This window comes from Dipodomys merriami, unplaced genomic scaffold (genome assembly GCF_024711535.1).
Source record: "Dipodomys merriami isolate MVZ:Mamm:240054 unplaced genomic scaffold, mDipMer1.0.p SCAF_14, whole genome shotgun sequence".
NCBI classification, from domain to species: Eukaryota; Metazoa; Chordata; class Mammalia; order Rodentia; family Heteromyidae; genus Dipodomys; species Dipodomys merriami.
In genome coordinates, this window is record NW_027202715.1 from 24,633,072 (window position 1) to 24,649,972 (window position 16,901).

The 16,901-nt window shown below is 41.0% G+C and overlaps 1 protein-coding gene across 4 annotated transcripts in view; it reads right to left on the reverse strand.

Moving 5' to 3' along the window:
* Nucleotides 1–16,901, reverse strand: part of Arid5b (AT-rich interaction domain 5B) — a 185,044-nt gene that overhangs the window by 37,714 nt on the left and 130,429 nt on the right. For 2 of the 4 annotated variants that reach the window (XM_070021026.1, XM_070021025.1), the window contains exons 5-6: nucleotides 8,195–8,307; nucleotides 1,214–1,418 (exon numbers count right to left, since the gene is read on the reverse strand). In XM_070021026.1, coding sequence (XP_069877127.1) covers nucleotides 1,214–1,418; nucleotides 8,195–8,307 — 318 coding nt within the window. Of the gene's footprint in view, nucleotides 1–1,213; nucleotides 1,419–8,194; nucleotides 8,308–9,869; nucleotides 10,073–16,901 lie in introns of those variants that run through there. The other 2 variants (XM_070021029.1, XM_070021028.1) reach the window with 2 other exon arrangements.

Here is a 16,901-nt window from a genome sequence, read left to right on the forward strand (position 1 = left end):
CAGCAACCTTGTTCATTTGTAGGAAGTACCATGGAATGTAACTGCAATGAATTTGATTCTTTTAGAAGGGAGGATAATTGAAATTCAAGTAATTCCTTGGTAAATGGAAATGAATAAAATGAAAAAAAAATTTAAAAAGGCTCTTTGACACAACATGTTCGCAAAGCCTCATTGAACCTTGCACTATTTCAAAGCTATCAAGAGCCCTGCCTCAGCCTTGATTTAATCTGAACCAATGCATAATGCAACAAAGCTGTTCATAGTACATTAATTTTACTTCTATTTCAAGCAACCAGTTTTCAGACAAACATTGTAATCATTCGTAGTTATATAAGTTTATAATGGCTGCAAGTGTTCTCTTGCAATCAGTGCCAATTGCTATTAGGTATGTAAATTGTTATGTAAAACATACAGGTTTGACATTCTTCATCAAAATGACACATGGTTTTAATCTAGGAAGATGCATTTGGAGAAAATACTATTTCAAGCCAGAGGCTCATCGTTTTGTGCATCACTAAATCCAGACAGAGGCAAAATATATATTCTGTTGTGAACTCAGGGCAGGATCTGAGATTTTTCTTTTATTTGATATAAAAGAAGACTGATACTTAAATATAGAAGCTCAAAAATGTCCAAAACTAGGACTTCTGTTCAGATAAGTGTATTTCTTGTTTTCTTCTGAGTTCAGATTTTTGTTATCTTTTAACAAATTTTGGGCTTAGGAAATGTGTGGGTTTTTTGTTGTCCCCCCCCCCCCCCCCCGGTGTGGTTGTTTTGTCCACTTTTAATGGCTTCCTTTTAAAAGCTGTCTTTTTTCTGGGAACATCTGTGCTTGATAAGGCTATGTCATATTATTATCTCCCAAGAAAGGCGTTACAGACACTCAGGATTGACAAAACAGAAAATGAGAAACTTTCAACATGTCTATTTCCAGTCATAATGACTGGTGGATTCAAGCCTATAAATATCTCACTGCAACTGTCCCAGAAGGGAACAATGTAGCGGAAAGAGGCAGGGAAAAATTCTTGGCTTGGACAGTTTGTCGATTTCATACAAACAGAAAACACCCACCCCAGATTAGGATTTCAACATCATCCCTAGTCAGAGAAAAAACAAAACAAAACAAAACAAAAAACAAAAAACCCCCATGACTCTCCAATTCAAAGAATTTGAGCAATTTTGATATTTCAGAAATAAAAATAAGCATACTTACTCTGTTTAAAACCTAAATAGGGTATTCTTTCTATGGGTGTTTTCCTTTCTTTCATGTATTTATAAAGTGCCACCAGGAAGGCCTGTTCATCTGCCCTGCACTCTTCACCAATGGCCAGCTTTGGTTTTTCTTCATTGGAGACTTTTTTACAGTTATTATGGTTATTCTTCGGCTTGGTCAAGGCTGACCTGGCCTCACATTTTACCTGGAAATGGAAAATATGCTATATCAAATCAGGCCCACTCATGGAAGTCTTACAAAGACATAGTTGGTGGCACTTCCCATTGAGTGGCAAGAATAAGCCAGTCAGTTCTCCTTAGCCAGAGACAACTTTTTAGAACCATTGCCGATTCTGAATGGTCCTTGGCTAGTGAATGGCAAACTTCTACAAAGGACCCCATGGTAAATACCACAGGTAGGCTTTCAGACCTTTATAGTCTCTACTCCATTACTCAACTCTGGCATAAGAGCACTATGTAAATACATGGATGCGGCTATATTCCCATAAAACTTTATTGACAGAAACAGTTGGACCATAGTTTGTCCCACTATGCCAGCTTCTTTTATAGTCCTCACAAGTATGTCCATGTGAAACCAGAAATAGTGTATCCATCTGGTAGGCACATTGTTCTGTGCTTTATACATTTTATTTTCCTACAAGCAGTATCAGTTGCCGTCCTTGAACAAACCACACCTTCTCAATAACAACCAGTTCCCTACTGTACACTGTGTATCTAAATGAAAGGCAAGTTTATTTCTTCATAGTAAACTTATCTTGTTGTTATACTTGCCAGCAACCTGGAAATGCATGTGAATGCCAGAAGACACTGGCACCAGGAATACCAGCAAGGTCTTTGCTATCAGTCATTGAGGGTAATGCCTGGATAGGCCCTCAGCTAGGAAACCAAACAGCCAACTCTGTGTGTGTGTGTGTGTGTGTGTGTGTGTGTGTGTGTGTGTGTGTGTGTGTGTGTTGGGACTTAGGGCCTCCAAGCTCCTTTAGATTTTTTTTTTTTCTGCTCAAGGTTGGCACTCTACCACTTGAGCCACACTTCCTCCTCTGGCATTTTGCTAGCTAATTGGAAATAAGACTCTCTTAGGTTTGTCTGGCCAGGCTGGCTCCAAACCATGATCCTCAGATCTGTCTCCTTAGTAACTGGGATTACAGTCATGAGCCACCAGTACCCAGGTATGAGCCCAGCTGTGAGCCATTGTTTTTTTGTTTTTTGTGTTTTTTTTTGTCAGTCATGGGGTTTGGACTCTGTGCCTGGGTGCTGTCCCTGAGCTCTTCAGCTCAAGGCGAGCGCTCTACCACTTGAGCCTCAGAGCCACTTCTGGTTTTCTAGTGGTTAATTGGAGATAAGAGTCTCATGGACATTCCTGCTCAGGCTGGTTTTGAACCACAACCCTCAGATCTCAGCCTTCTGAGTGGTTAGGATTTAGAGGCGTGAGCCACTGGCACTGGGCTTCAATTTTTTTTTTTTTTAATGAGAACTTCTTGCATTTCTGCCAGCTCTGAGAATATAATAGATGTTCACTTGCTTCAAAAGAATGTGTAGAGGTCAGTTAAAAACCCAAGAAAAGTAAGTGAAAATCCCCATAATTAAGAAATACATGGAAGCAAATTCTCCAGATGTTCTTCCTTTCTCACTTCAGACAGATAAGGAACTGAGCATCATGAGCAGCTAACCTAATGTTCCCTCCTCACTGCCATGTTCTACAAGAGGCCTTTGATGGTTGTTAAATATAACGCTAAGTTGCTGAGCTATTTTAATTGTAAAAGGGGAAGTACAAAGGGTCAGACTTGGAGTTCAAGTGCACCCAGGGGGAATGTGTACATTCCAATATTCTTTACATCTCCATGTCTACCAATCGAGCAGGAAGAGGGCAAGTGCTGGAGAGATGTTATGAATAAAAATGTCCCACAGATTCTACCATGTTCTCCATTTCACATTTTCTGAATCCTTTTTCTTTCATTGCAGATCCCCCTTCCAAGCACTGAGAACATAAAAGACTGCTTATTTATTAAAGGGAAGCATGTCCCCTGCAAGGGCTTCTTTATGGCTGATTCTCTCAAGTGAACACACTTGTTTAATATCTTTAGACTGGCCCTGGAAAAATAAAAGTTACTGGGAAACACTATCAGCAGGGCCTCTAGATAAGATTTCCATTTTTAAGGGGACTGGTAAAACAGAATTAAAATATTTTTTTTCATGTAGAACTTGTTTTTTTACTTACAATATTTTCAAACGTTAATACTTTGTGACTTTATATGAAGGTGAACAGCCTTGTGGAACTTTGTTACCATCTTTCCTCACTGCCAAATTTTAGATGGTTGCGTCTACAGTTCTGATGAAATTCAAAACATAATGATGCTGTGAAATCCTAAAATCACTCAGTTTTAATCTTTCCTGTCTTGCGGTCTTTTAAAAGTGTGTAGTTAGTAGTCAGGCTTTACTGGAAACAGATATTATTTCATTTCATGTTCAGAATCCTAATGAAGGAGATTATTAGAGTCACAATGGAAATTTGTATACATTATGCAATCTGTAAATTAGAATGCACAATGCATACAAATTTATATGACAAGTTTATATCACATCTAGGATTGAGCCTAGATCTCTTCATCCTAGAGCTTGTAGTTTTAAACACCACACTTCCTAACATTCTTAATAAAAATGTGAAGCTGGTAGTCAAAGCAAACTTTCCATTGAAAAGCATCTTTTAGGCATTACAAAACCTACCACTTTGAAGTGTGATTTATCAAATGGTACATACAAATCTAGGTGGTTTCCCAACTAGAGAAGAACTTCAGTGTTTCTATTGTACATTGAGCCAAGCAAGGGAGAGAAACTGATAGCAACCGAGAACCAATGAGGAGCTAAACGCTCCACTGTGAACCTCCTATGTCCTCATGTGAGGTCTTGTAAAAGTTGTAAAAGGAAGGTATTTTGTCCTATATTTCAGTGGAGGAAACAAAAGTCTGTTAACATCATGTATCTGGTCGTATGGCCAGTGAGGGATAGGTACAGGAGTTTGTAGCTCAGCTCTGCCTCTCTTACTCCAACCCCAATCTCCCATATCATGGGTGGAGCCATGGAAGGGCTTTATCTTAAATAGGCTAAGGCTTATTTTTTGCAGTAGTGATGGACCCAATTATCTCTATTACTAGGTCAGATGCACCACTGTGACAGAGTATGAAGTTTCCTTTTCAATATCTAAATAGTAGCTTAATCCTCTGTCTCATCTGTATAGATGCACCCAGAAACAGAAGGAAAAATACAAGGGGATGCACAAAACCAAGACCAAATAATTCTGGCACCACCTTCATGGCAAAGGCCCCAAAGGAAACCAGGACTATTGCCTTCACCCACTACTGAACTCCATCCTCGAACTCAGCATTTTTCCCAGCAGGTACTCTCAGGGAGACCCAGGGCTGAGTAAGAAAGCGAAAGGTGAGCAGTAGCTCCCTGTCTCAGACTACTTTGATGCCTTTGTTTAAATATCAGTGTTAATATCAGTGCTGTTAATATCAGTGCTCCTGATTTGGAAGAACTGAGTCAAGTTCTGCTCTACTTTTTTCCCACATTTACCCAAAACACTTCAGTGTTTTAATCTACTGAACTATTATAGTACAGGTGTTATAAAGAAATTAAGTCCCATGTTTTCTTGTTGACCTTGAGAAAGTCTCATCTTTTGATGGCGACAGTTAATTACTAGTTCTGTGTCTCCTGATCTGAACACCATATACCTGTTGCGTTTACTAAGAGCATTGGGGTTTCCCAAGTGTATGAGGAAGTGCTAATTAGGGAATCAACACTTGATGTTTTCAATGAACCAGCACCTTATTTGCTATTAACCACATCCTTCCATGGGATTGAGCTGTAACTAATCTAACCTTCAACTGGGGTGGACAGATGCACTGAACCAGTAATAAACAAGTTAGGGCTCTAATCGTAGTTTGGTTGCTTGGTCAAGCAAGAAGGGAACACCCTGGAGATAATTCTGAGGAGCAAAATGAGTTGAAAGATATCGAAAAATCATGACATTATCACATGTGTGAAATATCAGTTTGTGATTTAAATGGAAGAACATATTGCACACTGTAGTTTCCTCTTAGCATATAAACCACCTGTTATATAATTCTGGTCTTTGAAAAATGCTTACAGGATAAAGGAGAAATCATTTGCCTTCTACCAATTAAAGCCATTGACGAGAGACCTAAGCTAAGGAGATGCCTTAGTTCACCCTATAATCAAACCTGGCCTGCACATTTGCCATTTTAAGATGGTCCCAGGAAAATGGCAGGCTTTGCCAAACACATTCACCATGTCTTCAGTAGTTAGTTCCTCATGTAATTTCAGTAGTTAGTTCCCCATGTAATTTCTGCTGTCTTTGGGAATCCATGGAATTCTCTCTCCCTGGGACAATGGAAGTGTTTGTTACAAAGTTGTTGTCATTGAGAGAGGGTGACCTTCCTTGGTACCAGATAAATTACAAGTCACAATACAACAAACCCCGGTAGGTCCCACTTTAGGCGCTTTGCTGCGTGGAGCACAGGAGGCTGGTATTTATCGACAGGTTTCTTTTTGAAGAAAACGAATCACACAGGTCCTAATGTTAAACAGCTTCCTGTTGTCACCTAAAATGTTGCTTCTAGTTCAGCAAATGATGGAAGACCACAGGCTTATAACCACTACTGTCTCATATGAGGGGAAAAGATCACTTTAAGATACAAAGGCCTTCTTAATGGCTGTCCTTTTCAGAGATGTGGCTTCTTCAATTCTGTAGGGTTTTGCAGACAGGTGCCAATAGATAAGCTCGACATACATCAAACCCAGCCATCTTTAGCAGCTGGTTGAAGAGGTTTTCCCAGACAGGTGTCCACAGTAGGACTATAATCCAAGACTCAAAACAGAGTCCAACCAGCAGATCAGTCCCCAGGCGTGAATGGCAGCATGTCACTCAAGCATTCACCATTGGATATGAGCAGGATGGTCCTGTCTCCTTGTGAAAAGTCTGAATGGCAGCAACAGGTGCAAAGTGGCTAGACTTCCATCTCTGTAAGGGCATCAGTGAGTGGGTATACAATATGGCCGAGCTGCAGAACAGACTTCAGTTTCTCCAGTGCTGGAGTCTGGAGCTGATTTCCATGAAGAGAAACATCAGTCATGTTCTTTGACATGAGTTGTCTGAGTTTTACAAAATTCCCAGATGCTTAAGTTAGTAGTGATTTCCAATGACAACCGGCAGGAGTATTGTCTTGCTGGGCTAAGGCATAGAATATGGTGGAATACACAGATGTCACCCTAGATGTATATACTGGCACTGCTGCAGACATGATATGTAGAGCACAGTCTCTGTTGAATGTGGCAGTCCTAAAACCTTCCGGTTCCATTTGTAGTATTTTCTGACGTCACAGTAGAGGAACTATTCTTACTCATATCCTTGCATACTATGGAAAGTGAAGCTCTAGGTAGGTGGTTCTAGATGAGCTGAAGAGGTCCAGCTCACAGGAACATTCCTTAACAGTACCCATGTACATTCCTTCATAGAACATGGAATGAGCAGAACTTCAGAGAAGGAGAGGTGAGTTTTTGGCTATAAAATGGAAAGCACATATTTCTCCTCACTGGTCACTTTTAAACCCTTTAGAATCTTGGAGACAAAAAGAAATCCTAACCAAAACTATCCTTTGAACTTCTTGACGAAACTTGAAGATAAGATTTATAAAATGTAAATGCCTAGGATTATGCCACAAAGTGAGATTCGAATTCATGAAAGACAAACAGTAGACTGTGGATGCAGAATTGACTTTTCTTTATCAGAATCTTCTAAATGCAGTTATAATAGCAAGGCTCCCATCACCAGAAGTTTAGCTCTTGGATCCAACTTTTTTCTTTTTTTTTTTTTTTTTTTGGGTCCAGTCGTGGGGCCTGAACTCTGGGCTTGGGCGCTGTCCCTCAGCTCTTCAGCTCAAGGCTAGCGCTCTACCACTTGAGCCACAGCACCACTTCCGGCTTTTTTTTTCTGCTTATGTGGTGCTGAGGAATCGAACCCAGGGCCTCATGCATACAAGGCAAGCGCTCTACCACTGAGCCACCTTCCCAGCGCTTGGATCTAACTTTTGTGGGTATCAATTCAAATCTGGTCTTGAGTCTGCTCCTGAATGGACTACTGTTGTCTTTGGCTCAGAAACAACACCAACACACAAACACTCAGTAACCAGAATGTGGAAATTTGACCCAAGTCTACAAAAGTCAAAAAGATAACTCTAGAAACATAGTGTTACATCACCTTTTATAGTACTAAATACATTAGAGTTATACTTCAAACATTTTTTAAAAATTGCTTAGGTCACATGGGCCTGGGCCAAAAGTAGTCTAGAATTAAAGCTTTCATTTGTCACTAATAATGATCTTTTAAAACATAAGTGTAATATAAGTACATGTATACTTATAAACATTTTAAATGTATCTTTAATTTTACTCTAATATGGATTAAAAGTGACTTTGAAAAAGTACATAACTAAAGGCAAATTCATTCTATCCATTTCTAATTTCACCCTCTGTTAATCTCTAAAATATATTTAGATGAACACATTCAGAAAGAGTATGGCTCAGCTGGTCTATTTTTGATAGGAGTAGAGTAAACTATGTCATTGTGTCACCAACTATGAAATCCCAGCCTCAATGACGTGGGCACTTAATCATCTGTCCTTTACCCAACAAGCCAAACTGGGGAGGTGGGAAGTTCTTTCTGTTGACTAAGCAGAATGCCTGCCTGCTACCACTCCCCTCTCCCTCCGCCCTTCTCCCCCCCACCCCCCAGCCATGGGGGAGGAGGGATGGCAGGAACAGACATGGCACACCACTTCAAAGGCTCTGAATTCCAGAGTCAGATATTGAACTGAAAACTGCCACTGGGATACAAGAACAGAGAGATAAAGAGGAAATAATATCATGCGGTGAATGATTGTACCTTGGCAACAGCTTTACCATCGGAATTATTGTTGGAATCCTTAGCTCCACTGAATGAGTCTCTTCTTTGGGGGCAAGGTTTCTTTTTGCGTGGTCTGCCTTTAAGGTTTGGCGCTGAAAACAAATGGAAAAGAATTGATAGATTTCCAATTTCATGAGTCTCCTTAAGTAAAACCCCAGAATCTTACCACCGTGGTTTCCTCTAATTGTTCAGAGAAATGTGCAGATTAGCTTCCCACTGTCCTTAGATGCTTTTTTCTCTCAATCAGTGGCACTTGGCAGATTCATATTTTCTATACAACTTTCCCAAAGCTAAGCTATCACACTGTATCAAATCTAGTTATTACAAATAAAATATACCTAAAGAATAATGATAAGCAAAACGTTCCTCCTCACTGTTAGAAAAGACACATGTTCAGCTGAAAGACAACTCTAAACCAGGTTTCCAGATCATTCTCTGTTATTTTATTTTGTATCTTGTTTTCACAAACCTAAGTTGAAGCCAGCACTTTCTGGTATCATAGCAATGTAACATTTGAAAACATCTCCCTTCAAAAAGGTTTGGAGACATGAACGTCTTCTCAAATTATCAAGATATTAAAGAGAAAGAAAGCTATCAGCAGAGGCATTTGCAGTTACAAGCTGCAAAGTATTATTACATCTATTTCCTAATAATATTGTGACCGGCATGTTTCAAATCTCAACAAATCTGGCAGATGCATTTAAGTCAGTTCTCTTTTCCTTCTCAATATATTTTGATAAAGATCTGGAGGGTTATTATTTTAAAATAAATCCAAAAGATTACTCTGAGTTTATCGTGATTCCATTGGGGGGTGAGCTGGAAGGGAAGGTAACTTTTTTTTTTCTTTAAAGCCACAGTTACAAATGATACAAAACAAAGCTCTTATTTCATACATGATGTTCCGCTCAGTTCCTTTTAAGATCTGGACAGAAAGTCAAAGGCAAAGACTGCTGTTTATTGACTGCTGTGACTGTCCGGCTCAGCTTTTACATTCAACTTCATCAGTCACTCAAGTCCAGTAAAATTAAAACCAGCCATCAACCAAGCAGCCCTTAACAATTCCAAACCAATGACTCCTCTTCCCAACAAGCCCTTCCAGACCTTTCAAGGTGCCCTCCTCTTTTCATTACTTTTAAGAGATGATTATGAAAAAATCAAATCTGAACAAGGCAAACACTCTTAATGGTTGCTAATCTTAACTCATGACACACTGTTTTAACCGATGGTTTTAGGACATCTTACATTGGACTCCTTTTAAAGACACAATTAATCCTACTCATTTGATTTTGTGCCAGGGATAAGAGTTTTGCTGTGGGGGTGGAGAGGCGAGAGAGAGAGAGAGAGAGAGAGAGAGAGAGAGAGAGAGAGAGAGAGAGAGAGAGAGAGAGAGAGAGAGAGAGAGAGAGGAGGAGGAAGAGGGGGGAACGGGGGGAGAGCTGCCTTTACAGCTCGAGAGGCAAAAAGAAGAAAAAGTTGAAAAAGCAGCTGGCCAGGGGAGAGGAGAGACTCAAGCTCGCCTTCCCCAAGGCCACTGCCATCATTTCATTCCTCCAAACACAGGATTTAAAGTCCATCCCAGAAAAGCCAGTCTGATATTAAGCAAAGGTAAACAAGCTCACAAACAAAACTCAAGCAAAGAGAAAGTAGCCATTACCCATTCCAGTCGACAAACATCTGCCTGATTGATGTCTATGCTTATGAAAGCTACAGCATGTGACTGCTCTCCGGCCACATCCCTGGAAGTCCGGATTCGGTGTGGATGTCAGCTTCCCTCCCAATCCAGCGAATGCGAGCTGCAAGACTCAGCGCTCGGCTTACAACTCCCCTCCCCCGCAGCTCCATTACTCATGTAAACACACGGCAGTGACTAGCACCCGTGTGGGATGAGCTAGCTCTGAGCACTTTGCAGGAGCTGCCAGACTGGCAGGGCTCAGCTGTCCCCCCCTCCCTTGCACAGGGCTGGTGATTTCATCCGGCCTGTTTAGTGGATCCTGACCTCTTGCTCCTCCATCTGAACGTGAGGGCCAGCGTTCCATGAATCTGACACGGTCCCCAGCCTGGAGCCAGGGCGGGGACTTGGGTTGTTTAGAAGACTTTGTGTAGCACAGAAGTGTTTCCACAAGTGACCCAAGCGCTAAGACTTTAATGACCCGTGTGGGAAGGATGGACTTTCATGTCCCTTATCAAAATAAAAGCCAAAGCAGAAAGCTGACAGAAACACACAGAACTTGGGAGAGGTAGGTCTGAGACATTTTCCTTGCAAGAGGTACCACAAGCTGGCCTCTGTTTCAAGACCCATCACTCATCTTTCCCTCCCAGCATTTGGGTGAAAAAGCACTTATATCCAAAGGGCATTTATTTACAGAAAAGCTTCCAAATCCCCAAAGACCTTCACAGAAGACAGACCTCACACCGAACATACTGTTTTAAATACGAAGGCAGAGGTCTCAGCCACGAACAAGTCATCTGCAAACTGCGTGGATTTTCGCTATTCTTTGAGCACTTTTCAAAACCCAGAGAAGCACAGGTCCTTACCCAGCAGATTCTGAGAATTACACATTTAGAATCGATTTGCACCTATTATTCTGGTCATATAACTCTAAATGAGATTTGATGTAAGAAAGCCTTTGCTTCCCTATAGGAGAAGCACATAGATGTTTCAGGTGTGGCTATGTAAATCCTACCAATTGCTTGTTCAAGCTCAATTCAGATCACATGCTTAGTCTGCTCTCAGAACTGCTCTTTCTGTCCTCCACCCCCACTCCCTACTCCCCAGTATTAAGGATGGGACCCAGGTTTGAACATGCTAGACAAGTGCTCTACCACTTGAGCCTGGCCCCCAGCTCTTTTGTTTATGTGTTTTGTTTCTGAGAGAAGGTTTTTACTAACTACTGCCCAGGCTGGTCTAGAACTTGTGATCTTCCTCTGCCATCTAAGTAGCTGGGATTACAGGAATGTGCCACTATACCCAACTTCTTCTATGATTCTCTTAAGGACCAATATTTCTTGCACTTGAAATGTGGATTTTTTTTCTTATTATTATTTGGATTGGACAGCTCTTCAGGGCAGGGACATAATGATTCATCTTTCTTCTGCCCCAGCACAGCACTCAGGAGGCAGTATTGGGTAACATGAATTTATTGAATGAACAGTGACTAATGGAAACAAAGATGCCCACGTATTCTTTGCATCCTCTTGAGTGGGGCCTGCCAACTTAACCATGTGGTATAATTATCATCCTGGGCACCTGTAAAACTGCCTTCTCTTTCACAACTTACTTGTGTGCTCTGGGAACACAAGCTGGTGACCTGAGGAGGTACTGAGGATCGAGATTGGCAGCCTAAGGCCTTTGATTCTTGATTACCATTCAGCCATTGCTTTTGGTATTATGATAGGACATTAACTTTGTCCCCCATGCACAGCACAGATTCCCCGAAGAGTACCCCATTGTTCAGTGTTCCAGGGGCCACTGATTCATAACACCCCATGTCAAGTTTGGGGATCGATAGACTGGCTTTAGGAGATAGTGAAAATGCAGGTTCCCAGGCCATATCTGTTTTCCTACATGGCAGGAAAAATAATCACTTACTACAAATGAGTGGACTGTGGTGTGCTGGTGGTAGTCAGGGGTAGGGAAGGCCCCTGGGTTTTAATGCATTGGCACAATAGCTTCACACCTTGATGGACTTAGTCCTGTTTTCTTCTCAAAAACCAAAGGCTGTACATGGAGAAAACCCAAATCTGTACTCCAGATTAGAGCATCTGGGGTCCACTCATAGGACTGATCCCTCCTGACAAAGCTCTGCTCAGAGGCCAGAGGTACACTCATTGAGGCATTCCCACTCCAGCCACTTCTACTTCAAGCAGTCCGTGCAGTTACTTTTACACACATCTGTGTGTGTAATGTATATAGAATGTACCTATATTCACATACATTTAGACAAATACAATCTCTCACCGTCCAGCCTTGGCAGGGCTCATCGGAGTTCTATAGGCTCTCATTCCATTAACATTTTCAGAACAACACTTGCATAGCCATAGCAGCTAATATTGATTAGGTGCTTTCTCTGGGCCTGTCCATTATTGTGAGGGCTTTGCATTACAAGATAACTCACATAAAATTCACTACCCACCAATGAGATAGCACCATTTTTTCTATCCGTTCAACAGAAGTAGAAGATGAAATGACAGATCTCAGATCATAAAATTGGTCATTTTGAGCAGGATTGCAATGCAGGCAACCGGGAATTTATCCAGAGCCCCTGCTTTAACCAATACTCTAATACTCCCTCTTTGCCTCACAATGAAGGATTCATATTAACTCAGATTGCCAGGCACCAGGGAGCTTTCTCCAACTGAAAATACTTTCAAACATCACATAGTGCTTAGCCTAGCAAGCATCCAGCATCCCACAAACCTGACAAAGAGGAGAGTCCCATTTAGTCCTAACTTAGCCGAAGGTGACAGAAACTCCACTAAAGCCACTAGGGCCAATAAAACTTCCCCTATGCACATGCAGATTATCCCTCTCCAGTGGCCTCCCTCTGTCTCTTCTGTCTAATCAGTGAACCCTCTCTGTGGTTTTGGAGACATTTTTTTCCTCTGACTGACCATCTGTTCCTCTTACTCTGTGCCAAGAAATTACCAAGTATCCACCTTTGTGAAGTTACTGCTATTTCTACATGTGCTAATCCCTAGAGGAGCAAGAGACCTCGTGTTCCTGGCTGTTCTGACATCTAATCCATGTTTGTGCTATTATTCCACCCCCCTTCTCTTTTTTATTAACTCTTTCAAATATTAATGAATCACAGTCTGTTTTCTTGACAACACAGCAAAACAGTTTGTTGTCACTGTTTAGTCTTTAAGGGTCTATTAAGCTCAAACACACAGGCATCTATATGGGTTTGCACAAGTTGTGTCCCAGCAGTGCAGGTGTGGGAAATTTCATCTTAACCTTAACTCTTGCAATAATATGAATAATAATAAAAAACAATGGAAATGTAACCAGTTACTGGCAAAGTAAATTGTTTTTGGCTGAAATGCTCCTTTTTTTTTTTTTTTCCTACTGTGTTCTTCCTGTCATGACTCTCAAACTCTCTCCCTCTCTTTCTCCCCCTCCCCCCTCACTTTTAAAATAGCATTTATACTCTTGGAAATACTGGGAAGATAAACTGCTATAAAAGCTGGATTGACTCATCAGTTAACAACTCTTTCTTCCCATGGCACAGAGAGGATTTTGTTGCTAATGTTGCTATCTATTCTCTGGAGAAATTCTTTGTGAGTTGCTATGAAGAAATAGGGCTTGCTTGTAGGTAGGAATCAGGAATGGAAAAGCAGGCATAATTTTCTTAAGAGTTTGACCCCCAGGGTCAATGTCTAGAGGAAGTTGGCAGAGCGTTAACTCATTTAATTTGCAAGTTGTGTGTATGGGGAGGGGGTGCTCTGTACACAAATATGTGCATATGTGTGTGTTTTAAATATCAGCCAGGAATCAGAACTCTACTGATTGAAGTATTAAGTACTGACAAATATTGTTCTATGTATAGTCTGTGTTCTTGATAATACTTTGCATTTCTGTAATGCCTTTCCTCTGAGAAACGCAATTCTCTAGTACATTTTCTTTACAGACAATAATCTTAAAATACTCTGGCAAGTTTCAGCATGGAAGACTGCTCTTAATGGGGGGGAAAAAGACCTACCGTGATTTAGTTATCATGTATGTGCTCTATTTTCAATGTTTCCCTTTTGAGTATTTAGAAACTTCCTCTTTCACTACAACAAAAATAGGATGAAGGTTTTTAAAGTTATTAACGTGTGAGTAAAAGATTTAGAAACCAAGAATGGCAGAATGCTTGATCAAAGGCACTGCTAAAATTTATGGGTATAATAAAAGAAAGGCATTTCACAGATAATCTCTTACAGAATTTCAGTTTTCAAATACTTGGGGGAGGGGAGGGAAGACAAGTAAAAGCCCTCAGCTCTCCATTTTTGACTTTAATTTAAAGCTCACATTTTAACTTCAAATTCATAAAGTGATTCCATGAAATTTTTATTTCAAACCAAGTTTTATTCCATTCAGTGTCTGTTGGTACTGTCTGTTCACATGGTTGAACCTTTCTGTGAAGTCATAAAATATTAATGTCCCATAGAGTTAAGAATATTCAAGTTTATTTTTATTGTTTTCCTATAAACAGTCTTCCACACCTTCCAGAAATACTTGAGAAGCAACTGCCTTTTCTGAGATGTGAGCCATTAACAGGCACAGCTTGATCTTGTGGACCATGAATTTTAAGCAATGATTGTGAGAAACAATGCTGGGAGAGGGAGAGTATTACTTGATAATCATTCTTACAGTTCCCTTCCAATTCTTTTATTTCTCAAACAAAGACATTAAAAAGACAAGCCTAAAGTTGTGAGTCCAGATTCTCTTGCCAGCCTTCAATGCAGTTGCTTTGAAAATGTCCCTAAGGCAGCTCTGAGGATCCCCTGATGCATGTGTCCCATCCAGTCCACCTACCATACTTCTCCCATTGGTTATCATGGGCCACATAATTGTGTGTGTGTGTGTGTGTGTGTGTGTGTGTGTGTGTGTGTGTTTGTGTACTGGGGCTTGAAGTCAAGACCTGAGTGCTGCCCTTGAGATTTTTCTGTTCAAGGCTAATACTCCACCGTTTGGGTTCCATCTTCATTTCTGGCATTTTATTGGTTAGTTGGAGATAAGAGTCTCAAGGACTTTCCTGCTAGGGCTGGTTTCAAACCTTGATCCTCAGATTTTAGCCTCCTGAATAGCTAGGATTACAGACAGGAACCACTGGTTCTCGGCCTCCAAGCTATCCTCAAAACTTGTTTGGATCACTCACTATAATTTAGCATTTCTAGTAAGTTATTTGCTCCCACATTCCTAATCTAACTCCTGAACCAAAGAGTAAGCAGTTGTGTTGTTAGAAAGAAGGTAGGGGAAAAAATGAACCTGGCTTGATCTGAGGTCTGCTTTTGGCTCTTTGTCCCTAACACTGAGATCCCAAGGGTCACTACTGAGAGTGGAATGTAATACCACTTGGGTCATACCTGGATTCTTTGGGAAGTTTCACTTCAAAACAGCCATGGACTTCATTGACTGCTCAACAAACCATGTAAGTAAACACTTTTGTAATCTCTTCCACAACATGCCCAGTCTTACTCACGCCTGTTTCATACTTATGAATGCCAAAGAAGCATTGTTAATGTTCCTGATCAAAGTTTTAGTAATTTCATAGGCATGTGATTTGCATAGCTATTTCCTGATCCACCCTCTCTCTCTCTGCCCTGGAGGTCTTCATTTCTCAGAAACACTTAAAAACACAGATTATTTCACTTCTGCCCTTCCCCCATCCCATAAATGGAACAAGACTGGCTAGCTCATCTGTGTTGCTAATTGGGTTGAAAGCATGTGACTGCAAGCATTCCTGCTCTGGAGACAAGCAAACCTCTTTTGTAGTCAGGTTTGATCAGCAGAGAGAGGCAGAATTGCTCTCCTGGTTTCCTCTTGTAGTTGAGGGGGGAAACAAACATAATGATCAAAATCTTATCTAGATACCAATACAAAGTTAGATAGCGGATTCCAAGGTACTAGAGAAATGATCTAGAAACCAAGAAGAGCTGGCAAAGAAAAAGTGTTACTGTCATTCGAGGACTGCTAAGAAAGCGAGCTGCATCTAGGTGTGGAATGAGGATAGAAAGACTCTGAGGGGAGAATTCTGGAAGTAGGTAAGGAGATGAAAGTTTCTGCCAGACCTTGCCAGACTTTCCTTCTCCATAGCAGACTGTTTTTGGCCACCACAGTATATAATGGGGCTCCTCCCACCAGGATCTTCCCCAGAGTGAAGATGAGCTGTTGTGGAAAAAAAAAAACATTTAACTTTGGGAACCTGGGGTCCATATATCATGGCTTAGATGGAACGATAGCCTTGATATTCTTGAAGCTCATGAGCCCATGGGAATGAAGGACATTAGCAACCTACCACACCGCCCCATCTAGTGCACCAGAAAGATTTCCCGGCCACACACTCTGTCAAAAGACATCAAGTAGACAGGGTACCTGCAGAATTAGCTGGGGCCTTAAGAGCCCCAGGAAGGAGGCAGGACTATCTAGGTACTCAGAAAGGTCTACTCCTTCAACCTGTCTCTCACTTCTGGCCTTGTCTTTATATCTCAGCCAAACACAACCAAAGGTGGCCTCTCATAATGTCACAGTGGCCCAAACGTCCACTCTCGCATATTCTTGGCAACTCTTCTCTCCCACATTTTGTCTCTCTAGATGGCAGGAATACACAAGCCACTTCCAGCATACAACCCCCTTCCCCACCCCATTCCTTTACCCCCAGCCTGAGCTCTCTCAATGGAGAAAATCAGGCACCTACATTTCTACAGTTGCCATAAGTGTATTTTCTTCCATGCTACACTATGGGATTTTTCTTAAAGGTTTGAAATAACTCCTGTTTCCATCATTTTGAAAACCAACAACTAAACATAGGTGTAGCATTTCTTAGTCTACTACTGGATAGAATATAACATCTTAATAGTAACTTCTTGTTGTTGTCAAAGGCTGTTTAAGAATGTACTCTGGAAATGCTTTTTGACAGATCTATTCATTTCCACAACTTCTGAAGATTATAAAGAGAGGAGCTCTTAAATGTAAAGAAATTAA